The sequence below is a fragment of the Marmota monax genome, unplaced genomic scaffold (assembly GCF_021218885.2).
Source record: "Marmota monax isolate L192 unplaced genomic scaffold, Marmota_monax_Labrador192_F-V1.1 WCK01_AAM20220418_F8-fsc00148, whole genome shotgun sequence".
NCBI classification, from domain to species: Eukaryota; Metazoa; Chordata; class Mammalia; order Rodentia; family Sciuridae; genus Marmota; species Marmota monax.
This window is the reverse complement of record NW_026693034.1, coordinates 4,057,851-4,075,747: the sequence shown is the minus strand read 5'-3', so window position 1 is coordinate 4,075,747 and position 17,897 is coordinate 4,057,851. Positions and strand designations below refer to the sequence as shown.

The 17,897-nt window shown below is 51.6% G+C and overlaps 1 protein-coding gene across 2 annotated transcripts in view; it reads left to right on the top strand.

Moving 5' to 3' along the window:
- Radil (Rap associating with DIL domain) overlaps window positions 1-9,166 on the top strand; it is a 56,278-nt gene extending 47,112 nt beyond the window's left edge. For both annotated transcript variants that reach the window (XM_046453768.2, XM_058582455.1), the window contains 7 exons: window positions 481-653; window positions 4,509-4,659; window positions 5,744-5,934; window positions 6,289-6,640; window positions 7,881-8,020; window positions 8,399-8,538; window positions 8,800-9,166. In XM_046453768.2, the coding sequence (XP_046309724.1) occupies window positions 481-653; window positions 4,509-4,659; window positions 5,744-5,934; window positions 6,289-6,640; window positions 7,881-8,020; window positions 8,399-8,538; window positions 8,800-8,905 (1,253 nt within the window). In that variant the 3' untranslated portion in view covers window positions 8,906-9,166. The remainder of the gene's footprint in view (window positions 1-480; window positions 654-4,508; window positions 4,660-5,743; window positions 5,935-6,288; window positions 6,641-7,880; window positions 8,021-8,398; window positions 8,539-8,799) is intronic.
- Window positions 9,167-17,897: the final 8,731 nt, after the last annotated feature.

Genomic DNA, 17,897 nt, shown 5'->3' with positions numbered 1-17,897 from the left:
GGCACACACTGCCCAGAACCACCTAGTGGGCAGAAGCCAGGAGGGAACCACGGTAGTGCAGCTGCAGAGGCTCTGACCTTCGACACTGCCGTGGGGAGCTGATGTGCCTCCTCCAGCTGCAGGGGTTTGAGGTACAGGTCACTTCCAGCCAGGGGCACTGCTGTGACATGAGAGAGCCAAGCAGGAGCAGGCTGCAGCACCTGTGTCACCAGCACAGACGGGGCCGCCCTGGGTGGAAGGAGGGGGTCCCACTCCACACCTGCATTGTGCGGTCAGTGGCTGTCACACCCCTCTGCCCTGTTGCTCTGCCTCCTTCACCTCTTACCGCGCCCACCCCTGCCCAGACAGGGCCTGGGAAGCAGGTCAGTTTGCGTTGGAAGCTGAGGCAGAGTCTCACATTTGTCCTTAAACTGTGCCATTGAAGAGGGAGAGCAGGCCCTGTGCTGAGTGGCCTGGGCATCACCCTCTCCCCCTCTCCAGGACCCTCCCTGAGTTGCTTCCACTGGCCCCGAGGTGTGCAGGCCTGCGCCCGCCTGCAGCAGCTCCTGGAGTGGTGTAGGAGCGCCGGCCTTGGGGCAGCTGCGGAGCGCTTCTTCCGGAAGCTCTCCTGCACCCTCCACCTGCTGGCCACTCCCAGCGCTCAGCTCATCCAGGTAGGAGGCAATCCCAGTGGGAAGACCAGCAGTGTGGGGAGGAGTGGGTCCCGTGTACTTATCTGGGGTCACTGGCTGAAACACTGGGTCAGGGGTGGTGGGAACCTGGTTTCCAGACCCAGAAAACTCAAACCTTCCATAGAGAACTCACAAAGTTGCTCCTCAGCTGTCCCCACCTGCAGTGGGCAGGGCATTGGTCCCAATGGGTGTCTGTTCCCAGTTCTGGGGTCCTGTGATTATCACTCCACATGCTAAGGGGGGGGCTTCGCAAACGTGACAAGATCAAGGACCTTAATGAGATGAGGAGATGACCCTGGATTATCCTGGTGGGTTCCCATCTAACCAGACAGGTCTGCAGCGTTGGGTGGAGAGGTGGATGAGGTGGATGGAAGGAGAAAGAAGAACTCATTCTGCCGTGGCCGGCTCTGAAGATGGAGTGGCCAGGAGTGGGGCGTTTGAGGGCCTCTGGAAGCTGGACCCCAGCTGATGGCCAGCACAGAAACACAGCCTCAGCCCTAGAGCTGCAAGAAGTGGAATTCTGACAGAGGTGCAGGCAGGCCAGGGGCTGGACCCTCACAGGCACACCGCTGCTGGCACCTTGATTTTTGACAGTGAGACCTTGCTGGACTCTTGAGCCACGGACCTGTGCGATTACATTCATGGTCATTTTGTGTAATATCCACCCTGCCCTCCTCCCTCGCCACCTTCCCTGGAAAATATTCAGCACAGGTAACTAATGGAAACCCAGCCCAGGTTTTTTTTCCTGTGGGAAAACACTGGGTGAACTGCAGGGTGATGGCCATCCACAGGGCGGCCCAGGTGGGGTTTGCTCTCTGTGCTATTGAGGAAGGTAGATTCTGAGCTGAATGGTCTTGTGGCTACTTTGCCCATCTCCAGGCAAAACTCAGAGTAGAGTCTGGAGTGAGTGGCCAGCTTGTCCAGAAGAGCAGCCCGCCACCCAGCACAGCGTGCCGGGGCTTGCCGGCCTGTCCTGCCGGTGGTGGTGTTCATGATGATGGAGCTTCTGCTGAGGGTCCAGGCCTTGCCTGTGTCGTCTCAGTGGGTCTTCAGTGCCACCCTCTGAGTTGGTGAAGTCGTGGTCCCTGTCTTGTGGATGGCAGAGCTGAGGTCGCACAGTGAGCGCTCAGTGGAACTGAGCTTCAAATCTGGATCCAGGCATCACTTAGGCCTTCAGCGGGTACTGTAACCCTGCTGCGTGTCAGGAACGGTGTGTCTTACATACAGTCCACAGTGTCGTTCTTTAAAAGTTATTTGTTTTCTCATTATAAAAATGAAGCATTTAATCACTATAGAAAATGTGGGTGTCTTGGAATATACAACAGATGGAAACCATAATTTAACTTGTTTCCTTTCAAAATATCACTCCACAAAATAAAGCAGTGATTTGAGTGGCATACCCCAGAAAAAGAAAATGGTAGAAGAGATAAAAGCAATACCATTTTGGAAGCTGGAAGGCAGATGGCAGACAGGTAGAGCAATCGGCTTATAGCAAGGCCACCAAAAGGCTCAGGAGTTGAAAGAAAGGTGTCTCTGGAAATTGATGTAAAGATTCTGACACAATAGAAGATCCACATGAAAGATAGGGATGGAAGCCGGGGCCTCGTGCATGACAAACATGCAAGCAAGCACTAAGCCGTACCCTGTCCCTCAGCAGACATTAGGAAAAGACTTGAATGTATAGCTTGGAGTGAGCCTGCCACTTCTTCTGAGAGCAACTTGCACAGCCAGATGGAACAGAAGTCCTCTGTTTTAAAGGAGGGAGAGTCGCTAAAGGGTTAGAAGAGACACAGATCTGCCCAGAGGGACAAAAGAGAAGTTCTGCCTCCTGCTTTCCCCCAGGGGCATTTGGTATCTTGGGAGCAGGATATGTGGGAGGCTGAGAACCCAGACTCTCTCCAGGCAGGGGACATTTCTGGGAAAAAGACACTTACATGGCTTTGGTCATCACTTAGGCTAGACACAAAAACTGAGAGACCGAGGGGGCTGTCCCCTGGAAATGCTTGTCAGAGATCTGGAGCTTCAGGGTGGGAAGGGGTTTAAACTAAACACAGAGGTCTGAAAAGCAGAGTGGAATCTGCAGCAGTCTCACAACGCTGAGACAAAGACTCAGGACCCCTTAGAGTGTAAACACCAAACTCTCCATTGAAGCCCTGGTGTGAGGATCGTGCAGAGGCGGACTGAATCTTACCCATGGCTCCCTCCGGCTGCATCAAGGTGGGCAAGTGTAAAGATACAAAATAACAAAACTTAGCATTAAAGCAGTGCTGAGAGGAAAAATCACAGCCATAAATAAATACAGTTGAAAACAAGGACAGCGGAGAATGAATGACCATGAAGCAAGACAAAGAAAGCAAATCAAACTCAAAAAGAGTAGAAGGGAAGAAATGACGGATAAGGGAAAAAAAAAAAAATCAGTGAGCTGGCAGACAAGCATGTAGAGAAAAGAGATGAAGCCAAGAGTTGGTTCTTTAAAACATTTAATAAAAGGGAGAAAACAAACTGCAAGTATCAAGAATGAAAAAGGGAACACATTATGAATTATGAATCAGTAGCAGGATATTATAGCTTTATGTTGACAGATTTGACAATTTAGATTAAATGGACAAGAAAATGAATACTTACCAAAACTAATACAAGAGGAAATGAAAGTATGAGTAGTCCTATGTATTGAAGAAATTGAATCTGTTGAACCCCCCACAAAGAAGATTCAAGATCCAGATGGTTTTATTGAACTATTTTAAACTTCACAGAAGAAAGTAAAGACCATTATGACCCCAATTCTTCCAGGAACTTGAAAAAGATCTCATTTTGATAATCATATCTCATTTTGAAACCACCAGCACAACCTCAATTTGAAAAACTACAAAGCGGGGAAGAAAAATTCCACACGAAAGATGAGCAGCTCCATCAATCATCCAAGGAACTCAGTTTAAAGCCTTCGTGTCCTGATCCTCAGACACACGGGCCTGGTTGTAGCGGAGGCTGCTGAAGGCGAGTCTTGTCAGGGGGCAGCAGTGGAACTACACGGGTCCCTGCTGTGCTGCCGTTGGCGCAGGCTGTGGGTGGCATCTGCCTGGGTGGCCACACGCCCTGCTGTGAGCCAGAGCTCCTCCCAGTGGACCTGTTTAAGCTGCACTTGGCACCCTCCCCCGTTTGCCTGTCATTCAGTGGCCCCAAGTCCTTGCTCATCAACAGCAGAGTGTGAGTGAAGGGTGGCATGTCACTGCCTTCAGATGCCGCGGGGCAACAAGAGAAAGCGTGATTGTCACAAGGAGCCACACCCAGGTGTCAACCTCAAACCCTCCCGGAGCAAAATGAAAACAAGACATGCGGGGTGGGGGGCGGGGAGCGGCAGGCTTGGGCTCCGCTCCTCCAGAGGCCGATGCTCTCCTCTGTCTAAGCGAGCCCCCTGCCTTGCGCTCATGGTGGGCTCAGGACACCTAAATGACAGTTTCTGCTTTCAGCTGAGACTTTAGCCCACAGTGTTTCTTCGTACGGTGCCAGGTAGAATCTGGTTCTCCCCCCCACCCCCGCCCTGTTTCCCAGTAGCCTCTTCTCTCCACCCTGTGGCTGTGAGGGGATTCCTGACTGGTGACAGGGGACTTTGTGTGGCGTCCACTATCCTGTGAGGCAGCGTGGTGCTGTCCCCTCACCGATCTCACTCCTGTCCTGCACGGCTCTGGTGGGAGTGAGAACGCTGGGCACTGGCGTGCAGGCCAAGAGCCTGACCGGGGTGCCCTGCCCCACACTGGGACTCTCCCAGGAGCGTGGCTATGCTCGGGGCTGCCTCATGCACCTGGAGGCCTTTGACTCCGTGCCCCTACTTGTCACCAGATGAGTTGGGCCACCCTCCGGACTACATTCCCAGCCCTGAGCCCTGCGCAGTTGCACCGGCTGCTCACTCAGTACCAGCTGGCCTCAGCCATGGGCCCCATGAGTGCCTGGGAGCCAGGCGCCCAGGATAGCCCCGACACCTTCCAGTCAGGTAAGAACACCTTGGGCAGGGCTAGGGGTCAGAGCAGGGATCTGAGGACCTGCCTGCATCCCCAGGTCAGAAAGTGGCAGAGCAGCCCACTGGTACCTGCTCATCTGAAGTGGGAGTAGGGGTCCTTGGGCTTCCATACCTCCACCGGGCCACTCTGCCCCACCTAGAGACCCGGGCACCCCTGTGCTGGGGGTCAGGAGCCCCTGGGCCCGTGCCCGAACTCAGGCCAGAGGCCTCCCTCTGTCTGGAGTTCAAAGCCACAGGGTAGTCCAGGGCTCTGAGCACGTGAGCCGCTCATGGGCACACCTATACACACGCGGCCTGGAGGATCTGTGGGCTACGCACACATTTTCACCCCATCCACATGTGGGGGTCTGGGCAGGTCCATATGGTTACAGCCTCACATAGTTGCATATGAATTTTTAAAATAATTTCACGTCCCACTGGTGAGCCTCATTTACGCCACAGCACCTGAGGTGAAACCTGGGGGGGAGGCTGCAGCCCCACCCTGTGAGCTGCTGCTGGCCACTGGTGGCAGAGGCCACCTCTGAGCGCACTCCTGGTTCTGTGTGATCCCCCGCTTGGGCCCCTCCCCGCCACTCCTCTAGCCCAGCACCCCTGTAAGGTCCTGGCATCCAGGAGGTGCTCACGCTGGAGGACGGAGCCCAGCACGCGCTTGGCCTTCCCATGCTGCAGCCTGTGCAGGGGTGGGGTCCCTCTGGGCCCTGACCCCTGGGCAGAGTTCATCCAGCTTCATAGGACTGAGGGGACCGCAGTCACCTGGCGATGCCCCAGGCAGGGGACTAGCGTGGGTTCAGGCAGGCTGGCCCTAGAGCAGCTCTCTGGGCTGTGGTGAGAGAGTCCCAGACTGTAAGGGCTTCGTCTTCTGTCCAGGAGCCTGGACACCCTGATGGGTGGTCATCAGAAGGAATGAAAGCCAGGTCATGGCTGGTCACCCTAAGATCCCACCCTCCTGTGTCCTTGGTGGTTTGGAGCTCAGCCTGCTGATTCAGTTCCTCAGTGCTGGGGGGTGGCCAGGTGACGGGAGGGCCACTCACAGTGTCCTCGCCCTCTGCTGCTGCAGAGGATGTCCTGGAGTCCTATGACAACCCCCCGCCCATCGTTCTGCCGAGTGAGGGCTTCCAGGTGGACCTAGAGGCCGAGTGCCCGCGCGACAGCGTCTACCAGCACCTCCTGTACGTCCGGCACTTCCTGTGGGGCCTGCGGGGCCCAGCCAGTCCTGGTGGTGGAGCAGCCCAGGCCACTGGGATTGAGGTACCAGGCATGGGTGTGCTTGGGGAGAGGGCCAGTCACCCAGAGCTGCCTGGTCCCGTGGTCCCCAGTGGGCTTGACAGCCCTCTTTTGATGATTAGGGTGGAAATGGAGGCAGGTCTGCTTAGAAGCAGCTGGGGACTTAGCAGGGACCATTGAGTGATCTCGAGCTGCGACTGTAGGTGGTGGGGAGGCCTGCCATTTTATATGATTCAGGCCAGCAGGTGTCCTTTCTGACCCTTTGTGCCCCATGCAGCCTCGTGGCACAGCGTCCTGCAGGGGCCCTGGGACCCTCTCCCTCACTGGAAGCCGGCCTGCCTGCTCCCCAGGGCCTGACTCTCGTCCTTCTCTCCCTAGGGTGTATACCATACCATCCCTGAGGAGCACCCTGAGGGCCAGGGCTGCCCCTTGGCTCCCAGGGATCCAGGCAGAGGAGCCCTCGAATCTACCCCTGTGCGCTCTCTTCCTGTTGCTGGGGCTTCCCGGACACAGGGCCCCCTGGCAAGGCAGCCCAGCAGAACGGGCCACAGGGGCTCTCCCGCTGGCCCCCTGAACACTGACTCCTCGTGCCTGCTCACGCCTCCCAGCAGCCCACTCGGCCTGGAGCCCAGAAGCCCTGGCTGGCCAGAACCAGGCGGCCTCTGTGGAAAAGCTCTCCCAGAAGGGCAGAGGAACGGGCTGGGCGGCCCCCCGGGTGCAGTTCTAGAAGGTGAGGCCCAGCTCATGCTTGGCCTACCTCAGGCCCTACTCTGCACCTTAACAGCAGGTTACTTTGTGTCATTTCTCCCTAAGAGCCTGTCCCCCCAGTGCCAGCACTCAGCATGGTGGGCCAAATAGGAAGGAGCAGGGAAGCCAACCCCTGCTCAGGACTGGCAGCTGTGGCTGCCTCTCCGGCTGACACATTCCCCTGTCGGGATGCCCTGTGCTCAAGGTAGAGGACACACAGGTGACGGGTTCTGCTGGCTGAGCTGGAGCCTTTAGGAGGAGGGGTGTGTGCCCCGCTGTCTGCACCTGTGTGCGTGCGTGTGCAGGTGTGTTCTGTGGGGCGCAGTTCACAGCTGGGCCTGGTTGGAAAGGGCACTGCTGGCCAAGCAGCCCCCACCTGGCCCTGGGCGAGGAGCACCATGCTTTGTCCTCAGTGCTCGTGCTGAGTTTGGAAGGTGCCACAAGGTCTGGGTCTCCCGCCAATAGAGGCTGAGGTGTGTGGGGACAATAGGTCAGAGAACTGTCAGGGGAGACTCCAGACCAGACCCGGCTTTGCCCTGAGGCCCTGGCCCAGGTGACCCTGGTGGCATGAGCGCTACTGGAGGGAGCAGGCACAGGGCCGGCATGGTGCGGTGGTGTGGTGGTGCACGCCTATAATCCCAGTGACTTGGGGGGCTGAGGCAGGAGGATCACAAGTTCAAGCCCAGCCTCAGCAACTTAGTGAGACCCTGTCTCAAAAATAAGAAGAGCTGGAGACGTGGCTTGGTGGTAAAGTGCCTCTGGGTACCAAAAACACAAACAAAAACACCAGCCTGTGGTCTCAGGGTGGGTCACCAGCTGGCTGGGGGTGGGGGGCAGGGTCTGCTTAGCGGTGGGACCCCTCTGGGTGATTGGACATGGAGTCACCAGTACAGGGAGGAGGAGGAAGGAAGGGCAGTAGAGCCTGCTGGATGACCGCGTGTTGGAACCCTCAGGGTCCTGGCTTCCAGGAAATGGCCAGCCTGAGAGGGCCCACGTCACGTCCTTGGGCACTTAGTGGCTAGGACGAGGCGAGGCCCCCACACAGGCCTGACCCTGACCCAGGCTACAGCTCACATTGTGTCCGGATGGTGCCCTTCCTGGGCTCCATGTACTTCCCATCCGCAGTGTGTCTGCCCTCCGCGAGGTCCCCACATCCTGATTCCTTAGCTGGGCACTGCCTCCAGCCCCTGGGCCCTTGTCCCTCACACCTCTCCTCCCACCAGGAGATGCTGCGGCTGCCGCGGATGAGCCCCCTGCGGCCTCCTCCAGCCGTAGCTCCAGCACTGAGGACTTCTGCTACGTGTTCATGGTGGAGCTGGAGAGGGGCCCCTCAGGCCTGGGGATGGGCCTGATTGATGGGATGGTGAGTGGGGCCTGGGTCCTCCCTGGACTGACCCCAACTCCTGCAGCTGCCCCTGGTCCCAGCTTGTGTGGCCATGTGGCCGTGGTCAAGTCGGGTGGGAGGAGCATGGGGACACCCCCCTTCATGGAAGGCTCAGCCTGTCCAAGGGGCTTCTGTGGGGCCTGCTGTCATCTTGTGTCTGTCCTCAGGCCTTTGAGGACTCTCCTGGCCCTTTGGGAGCAGGACTGGTGTCTACTCCTTTTTCTTACTGGACACACGATCATGAATGTGGCTGGCTGACTCCAGGGCGGGGCCTGCAGGTTCTAAGGGAGGGGCGGTGGGCTCTTGCTGGGGACTCTGTCGGTGCGGCAGAGCCCTGAGACCTCTGCTTCTCCCCAGCACACACCCCTGGGCTCCCCAGGACTCTATATCCAGACCCTGCTCCCAGGCAGCCCCGCAGCCTCCGACGGGCGCCTGTCCCTGGGAGACCGCATCCTGGAGGTGAATGGCAGCAGCCTGATGGGTGTCAGCTACCTGAGGTACTCCCCACCCCTGGCCCGTGCTGCCCTCGCAGTGGGGTGAGCCAGGGCAGGGCCGCCTGCAGACAGGGCTGGCCCTTGGGCACCCCTGGTGGGGAAGGTGCAGGACATTCGCCCCACAGGCCCCTCACCTGGGCGACAGCAGAGCAGAGGGGAGCAGGAGGCTCAGTCCAACTGCGCTGCTCGGAGGCCCTGGGTCCCACCCGCTCTGGGGCCGCTGGTGCTCCTGGGCACCACCCTGACCTCCTTCCCTGGTTTCAGAGCCGTAGACCTGATCCGACACGGGGGCAAGAAGATGAGGTTTCTGGTGGCCAAGTCTGATGTGGACACAGCCAAAAAGATCCACTTCCGCTCGCCCCCTCCCTAGGCGGGGCTGGGGGGACCCCCTCCTGCTGCCCACCGGCTGCCAGGTGATGGCGGGCGCCGCAGCTGTGGGTGTGTTTCTTAAACCCATGTGTTGTCCCCATGGTGGCCTCATGTTGAGAACACCCTGTTCCTGTTGTACATCTTAGTGTATATTTTATTTATATGACAGATGACACTAAGTTGTGATGTTTCTTACAGAGCTTTTATGTTTAAAGACCTTGATGTTTCAGAAGTAGATGCAATAAACTATCTTTCATATTCATAGTGGTGTCGCTGGGCTCTGCCATCTGTGGGCTCCCAGGCTGGCCCCCTGAACACCGCCTTGTGGGCAGCACTGTGGGGCTGCTGGGGGCTCTCCAGGGCCACTTGCCTCCCTGCCAGTGTGCAGAACCACCGCTGGGCCCAGGAATGGTCACTGTGGGTGGATTTATTTTGACTGACCCTTCCTGCCCACTCCCCACCAGAAGCAGGAGCAGCAGGAAATAGACCATGCACCCATCCAGCTGGGAAGAGGCCACACTGCCCATCAGTGTGGGCTGATCTTTCCAATCACCTTGCTCAACATGCCCCAAAAGCAAGGGAGGCTGACCCGCCCTGAGGGGCTGAGCCACCTGGGCCACCCTCCTGTCCCAGGAGGCCTCCTGCTCCTCCCTGATTCCTCTCTTATCACCAAAGCCAGTGGCTTGGCTCTGCTGCTGGGCTGGTGACTATAGGCTCTTAATCTGCAGCTGATGTCCACCTGGCTAACTGTTCCCTCACCCTGGCAGGAGGCTGGCTTCTTTCTCACCAGTCACGGTGCTAGTGGGGGTGGCACACTTCTGCACTGTGTGAGCGTGAAGGAGGCCATGCTGGGCGTGTTCAGCAGGTTCAGCAGCTTGGTGGCACGGGTGCGGACGGCTTCCGCATCCTCCTGTGTGTGGAGCTGGATGCTGGGCCCTGGGCCAAGGTCCTCATCTTTGACAGGAACAGAGAGACCCTGGGGACAAGGCCTCAGTTCGTCAGCTGCAGTGCACCCCTCACGTGAAAAGGCCTCCCCGGAGGACCTGACCCTCTGAAGCAATGTCCGGGGTGGGTCTTGGCACTGGGCTCAAGCAGTTCTCTGCTACCCCCTGCTGAGCACCAGGAGGCAGTGCCACACATCTGCCCCAGGCCTTTGGCCACTATTCCATTGCTTGCCTGCATCAACACCCCACCCAGCTCCAACCAGTGGCCCCTGGCCAGGTGCCCCAAATGCTGGGAAAAGTGCATTTTTAAAAATGGCTGGACCCAGAAGGAAGGAAATCCTTAGAGCCCAGCACTGAAGTGAGGGCACAGGTTCAGAGAGGCTGCAGCTGGCTTGGGCAGCTGGGCTGCGGGACTCAGCACTTCACATTTCTGCTTTGGTTACGGAGCCTGATGAGGTAGAGGAGCAAGGCCTGGCCACCTGCAGCTGAGGAGCGGCCGAGGGTTCCACTTCCTCCAGAGTTCCTGAAGGGCTGGGCCCTGGGGAGAAGGCCTAGGACCACCATTAAGAGACCTCTCAGAGCCGACTGCACGTGGGGCTCTTCAAGACATTACAGCATTTGCCCATTTAGTCCTGAAGATGTTTTCCAGAGAGAGAGACCGTGGATAGACACATCAGTTAGCCATGGCCATAATTCAGTAAAGGGGGGAAAAAGTCAGAGGGCTGAGCATCTTAGAGCAAAAGCATTTATTCCCACTCGGGCCTCCTGCGCTGGCCTGCAGGCGTGGCCTGGTAGGAGCTGGCTGCATCTCTGCGTCTGCCTCTGCTCCATGCTGCTCCCACCTCACCCAACGCACGAGCTGGGGCATGTTCTCACAGCAGTGGCAAAAGTGCAACAGGGCAAAGTTAGATCTAAAATGTGGACATGAAGGTTGAGACCCAGAATGAGTAGGTGCAATTTGCAGCAATTAGAGTTCTGAAAGGAGAGAGAGCACATAAGGGAGAAGCAATTTTTAAAGCCCTAAGGGCTGACAATTTTCCAGAATTGAAAGACTAAAATCCTTAGAATCAAGAGGATCAATGAATGCTTGGAGAGGGTAAAGCAAAAGATAACTACACTTAAGTACATTAAAATGAAACTACGGAGCCCCAAAGACAAACAGAGGATCTTCACAGCTGCCAGAGGGTAGGGTAGATTTCTAGAAAAATGCCTCAGCAGAATGCTAGCCTCTCCCCAGACAACAGAGAAACAGTGAACAGTGGTCTCTCTCCAGGGATGAGGAAAAACTATTTAATATAGAGTTATAAACCCTCCTAAGTAATCTTCCAAAAATAAGGGCACATTTAAGATATTTTCAGATAAACACTGAGAGAAATTAGTACTGATAGACACCAAAGAAATCGTACTTCATGAAAATCACGTCTGCTGGAAGGTCTAAGATGGCAAAATATATGATAGGCAAATAAACAGGCAGATAATTATAAAAGCACTATATAAAGCAACAAGAGTAGCATCTGATTTGGGAGGTGTTTAAATAAAAAGTCAGTGGGAAAATTCAGGATACCAGCTGCGTGTAAGTTCTTTCATTGTTTTGGAGATACTAATGTTACTGGTTAACTTTAGACTTGGTTAAGAATATATATTGAAATTTCAAGGGTGGCCACTGAGAGAACAGAAAGAATATTTAACTTTCAAACAAACAGAGGAGAAACATGGACTGTGAAGGAACAAAACCCAAGGTGGAAAGGGAGTGGGGGGAGAAAACAAAATAAGGTTACTTACTTTTAAATAAGATAGTAGAAATTTATCCAAAATTATCAGTAATCACAACAAATGCAAATGGACTGAGACTGGTTAAAAGTCAAAAGATGGTCAAACTAGATAAACATAATCTATCTATGTAATATTTGTAATAAATATAAAACAAAAGAATGTATAAAAATTAAAGCTAAAATGATGGACAGAGATATATCAGATGTATAAAGTAATTAAAATTCAGTTCTCCAGGAAGATGAAACAACTCTAAACTTGGATGCACCTAATAATATTTTTTCAGGATATATAAAGCAAAAATCAGAGGGAAACATGGATGAATCCTCTATCATCATAAAGGGAGGCCTAAGCATAAATCTCAGTAATTGGTAAATCAAACAGGTAGAAAATCAGTTAGGATATATGAATGAGCAAAAGAGACAAGGACTATGCTTCCTTGACATCTTGGAAATTAAATACCATTTTTTCCCTAGGCTAACAATAAACAAATTCATAGGTGTTTTCGTCAGATTTTTCATCACTGTGATCAAAAAGATGTGACAATAACAAAACAGAGGAGGAAAAGTTGATTTTGACTCACTTTCAGAGGTTCAGTCCATGGTGGGCTTACTCCACAGCTCTGGGCCCAGATGAGGCAGAACAAAACATTATGGCAGAGAGGCATGATAGGAAAGCAGCTCAGAACACAGCAACCAGGAAGCAGAGAGAGAAAGCGAGGGGCAGCATTATTCTCCCCAGGGACAAAACAGAAACCCCAAAGGCACACCCCCAGTGGCCCACCTCCTGCAGTTCCCCTACTTGCCTACAGTTACCACCCTGTTAACCCATATAAGTGGATCAATTCACCGATTAGGTTACACCAATCATTTCACCTGTGAAAATTCTTGCATTATTTCACATATGAGCTTTTGGGGTACCCTTCATAGCTAACCCATAATAATAGGTTAAGACAGAGTGCACGGTGATCTATGCTTCAGAGGAAAACAGTGCAGCTAGATGGGATGGGCAGCGTGTGGAAGGAGAAGGAGGAGGGGGAGAGGGGCAGTAGTTAATTTGCAGTGTGTCTATTAACTTCATTGATAAGGTGTCATCAGTGCAAAGAGCAGAAGATGAGGAACAAGCCAGTGGGTGTTTGGGTGGCAGAGCACTCCCAGGAGGAGCAACACACACAAAGGATTTAGACTGGGTGCATTTGTGACTTAACAGGACGGGAAGGCCAGTGAGGCTGAAGCCATCAAGGGGAGTTGTGGACAACCGGCTGACAGTGTTTGGGGCCCAAGGACTTTGGATTTTAGTCTGGGTGAGACGAGAATTTATTATGAGACTTGGGAGCAAAGAAGCTATGAGACTTAATAGAATTATTTTTAGCTGCATTGAGTGGCCAACTGTATTGTCATTTGTACTGAGAACAGAAGCAGGAAACTCTGATATGAGGTTATCACAGTGACCCAGGTGAGATATTGGTATCTTGGAGCAGAGTGTCATCAAGTCTAATTGGTGGAGTGAATTCAGCTACCTGCTGGGAGGCAGACATTTTTTTTTTTTTCAGTGCTGGGAATCAAACCAAGTGCCCCACACAAACCAGGCAAGCACTGTAGCAGAGCCACGTGCCTCACTCTTACCAATGTAACATGTGAATGGAAAATAATCCCTATAAGACAAACAACAATAAGTGTTGGCGAGGATGTGGGGGAAAAGGTACACTCACACACTGCTGGTGGGACTGCCAATTGGTGAGCCAATATGGAAAGCAATATGGAGATTCCTTGGAAATCTGGGAATGGAACCACCATTTGACCCAGCTATTCCTCTCCTTGGACTATACCCAAAGGGCTTAAAAACAGCATACTACAGGGACACAGCCACATCAATGTTTATAGCGGCACAATTCACAATAGCTAAACTGTGGAACCAACCTAGATGCCCTTCAGTGGATGAATGGATTAAAAAAAAGTGGCATATATACACAATGGAATTTTACTCAGCAATAAAAGAGAATAAAATCATGGCATTTTCAGGTAAATGGAAGGAGTTGGAGAAGATAATGCTAAGTGAAGTTAGCCATTCCCAAAAATACAAATGCCAAATGTTTTCTCTGATATAAGGAGGCTAACTCATAGTGGGGTAGGGAGGGGGAGCATGGGAGGAATAGACAAACTCTAGATAGGACAGAGGGGTGGGAGGGGAAGGGAGGAGGCAGGGGATTAGCAAGGAAGGTGGAATGTGATGGACATCATTATCCACAGTACATGTATGTATGAAGATACGAATTGGGTGTCAACATACTTTATATAAAAACAGAGATATGAAAATTGTGGTATATATGTGTATTAAAATTGTGATGCAAAAAACCCCAAAGTAAACGTATAAAGACATGAATTGGCGTGAACATACTCTATATACAGAGATATGAAAAATTGTGCTCTATATGCATTCCACTGCTGTCATGTATTAAAAAAATAAAATCAATAAAAGATAACAAAAATCCCTAAAAGATTGATTGCAGTGTGATATTGTTTTGTAATGCTAAAATTAAAGGGAAACAATATATTTTGAAGGATACTATTTATGTGTGTGGGGGATCCTACATTTCAAGGAAGTCGATGAAACTAATGGCTCAGGATTGGGATGGCAGAACAGGAGAATGGATGGCCAGGAGAACCTGGGTAGATGTAGGATGTCACGTGGGTCCCAGTTCTGGTGCTAGGTGGTAAATGAATCTGTGCTTATTAAATTATATGGTAATCAACGAAAATAAAAATGCTGTGCATAGGTCAGAGATGATGGTATTAAAGGTCAGGGATACAGAATAGCAAAACCAATGCTAAGCAGGAAGTGTGAATCAGGCAGTATAGCGATACCAGACTTTAAACTATACTACAGAGCAATAGTAACAAAAACAGCATGGTACTGGTACCAAAACAGGCGGGTGGACCAATGGTACAGAATAGAGGACACAGAAACCAATCCACAAAACTACAACTATCTTATATTTGATAAAGGGGCTAAAAGCATGCAATGGAGGAAGGATAGCATCTTCAACAAATGGTGCTGGGAAAACTGGAAATCCATATGCAACAAAATGAAACTGAATCCCTTTCTCTCGCCATGCACAAAAGTGAATTCAAAATGGATCAAGGAGCTTGATATCAAATCAGAGACACGCCGTCTGATAGAAGAAAAAGTTGGCTACGATCTACAGTCGGTGGGGTCGGGCTCCAAATTCCTCAATAGGACACCCATAGCACAAAAGTTAACAACTAGAATCAACAAATGGGACTTACTCAAACTAAAAAGTTTTTTCTCAGCAAAAGAAACAATAAGAGAGGTAAATAGGGAGCCTACACCCTGGGAACAAATCTTTACTCCTCACACTTCAGATAGAGCCCTAATATCCAGAGTATACAAAGAACTCAAAAAATTAGACAATAAGAGAACAAACAACCCAATCAACAAATGGGCCAAGGACCTGAACAGACACTTCTCAGAGGAGGACATACAGTCAATCAACAAGTACATGAAAAAATGCTCACCATCTCTAGCTGTCAGAGAAATGCAAATCAAAACCACCCTAAGATACCATCTCACTCCAGTAAGATTGGCAGCCATTATGAAGTCAAACAACAACAAGTGCTGGCGAGGATGTGGGGAAAAGGGTACACTTGTACATTGCTGGTGGGACTGCAGATTGGTGCAGCCAATTTGGAAAGCAGTATGGAGATTTCTTGGAAAGCTGGGAATGGAGCCACCATTTGACCCAGCTATTCCCCTTCTTGGTCTATTCCCTAAAGACCTAAAAAGAGCATGCTACAGGGACACTGCTACATCGATGTTCATAGCAGCACAGTTCACAATAGCAAGACTGTGGAACCAACCTAGATGCCCTTCAATAGACGAATGGATAAAAAAAATGTGGCATTTATACACAATGGAGTATTACTCTGCATTAAAAAATGACAAAATCATAGAATTTACAGGGAAATGGATGGCATTAGAGCAGATTATGCTAAGTGAAGCTAGCCAATCCCTAAAAAACAAATGCCAAATGTCTTCTTTGATATAAGGAGAGTAACTAAGATCAGAGTAGGGACGAAGAGCAGGAGAAGAAGATTAACATTTAACAGGGATGAGAGGTGGGAGGGAAAGGGAGAGAGAAGGGAAATTGCATGGTAATGGAAGGAGACCCTCAGGGTTATACAGTGGAGGGGGTAGAGAGAGAGGAGGGGAGGGGAGGGGAGAGGTGGGGAGGGGGGAGGGTGGAGGATGGGAAAGGCAGCGGAGCACAACAGACACTAGTATGGCAATGTGTAAATCAATGGATGTGTAACTGATGTGATTCTGCAATCTGTGTATGGGGTGAAGGTGGGAGTTCATAACCCACTTGAATCAAAGTGTGGAATATGATATGTCAAGAAATTTGTAATGTTTTGAACAACCCACAATAAAAAATTAAAAAAATAAATAAACAAAGGTCAGGGATAAAGCTCAGTGGTAAGTACAACAACTAGAACTTTCTTTAAGCAATGCAAACTATAGTTATTGAACATTTTTTAATCAATTTTTTAATTGATTTTTTGTTATTGAACATTTTTAAGTTTTAATGGCATATAATTCAAATACCATAGAATTTACCAGTGGTTTCTAGTATATATTTAGAGTTGTGTAAATTTCCCTACAATCTAGTCAGTGACATTTAAAACATTAATGAAGAATTAAACAGGAGATTTTGTCACAAAAGAGAGAATTAGTGGACTGAAAAACAAAAGGTCTGAATAATATATCTGGGGTTAAACATAGAGAGGTAAAAGGATGGAGAAAAGAAGTTTAATTTAGAAAGAGAGAGAAAAGGGGCATTTCATGCAGTGTTTTTAAAATCCCATTCATGAAAATCAAGACCAACCTCCTCTTTAATTTTGGAAGTATAACAGCCCAGGTGCACATTTTCCGAAATTCCAACTTGGATTTGAGAACTCTGATTTTATCACTGGCAACAAAGACTCTCCGTTGTTTTCCTTCAAGTGACCCAGTGCTTTATTCATTTCCTAGCAATGTCTGCCAAATACCCACATCTGCATAGCTTGTCCTTCTTTCAAATAACAGTGTTGGCTTAAAAAAAATAAAAGAGGTTCAACTCACAAGAGAGCCCTGCACAGGCCCCCACACTGCATGGCTTGAGGGCAGTTTGTGTCTAAGATGCCCCGGGCTTGGAGTGCGTGCCCCATGTAGTCACAGCAGGTATTAGAAGAGCTTGTGTCCCAGGGAAGTATTGAATAAAGTTAAAGTTTGCTACTGCTTCATCGAGGACATCTTAAGTGAAATCACACTTCTCGCAGAACATGAGCACGTGGAGGGATGAAGAACACGACTGTGAGTGCAGGTTGGCTGACCTGCCACTGCTTTTGCCCACCGGGCAAATCTCAATGTCCAGGATGAGGGGCAAGATTTAAAAAAGTAAACACTTTGAACACTTCTAGCCATATGTGTTTGTGATCAAGCATTCACAGGAAGGTCTATGATATTGGTGCTAAAAGAAGATATGAAAACGTGCCAGCGCGTGGGTCCCTGGAGCAGCCAGGGAGTCCAGAGCCACCAGGTGAGGGCAGGAGAGGGGGCAAAGGCACCACGTGATGGGAAAGTGGCTGGGCTGCCTCTACTCTCTCAGCCAGAGGACCAGCCCGGCTGGCGCTGGCCAGAGGAGTGCAGCGCCCTCTCCAGTCATCCCTGGGCACATCCCAAACGCATGGGTGAAGCTGTGTGTGCCATGCAAGGTAACATGCCATCAGCATTCTACATGTGAACACGACAAACGCAACACTCTAAACCGTGCAGGCGCAGTTTCCTCAGTCCCCGGCTTTCAGGGTGGCTGTCCTCACCGGGGCTAATCGGCACAGGTAGGCACGGTGAGGGCTTCTGCGAACACACCTGTCCCGGGGTTCCTCTTAACCTGGCCGTGACCCCAGCTGGCGGGGAGGGTGGGATGAGGCTGGGTCAGGAGGTCGTGGGCCGGGGCTGTAGCTTCGTAGGAATCTTTAGGTTAGGGCCCAGGGGCACGTGGGCGCAGAACCTCCCCGCCTAGACCTCCGCACCACCGGGAGTCTAGCGGCTGGGGCGGGGGCGGGGCCTGAAGGCCGCCTGGGCTGGCCAAGAGGCCCGCGGGAGGCGGCGCCACCTCGTGGCCGATCCTTTCCAGCGTCGGGCGGAGCCTGGGGCCACCTGGGCTTGCCGACTGGGATTTGGGGGCTCCTGGGCGGGGGGTGGTTCTGCGGCTTATAAACT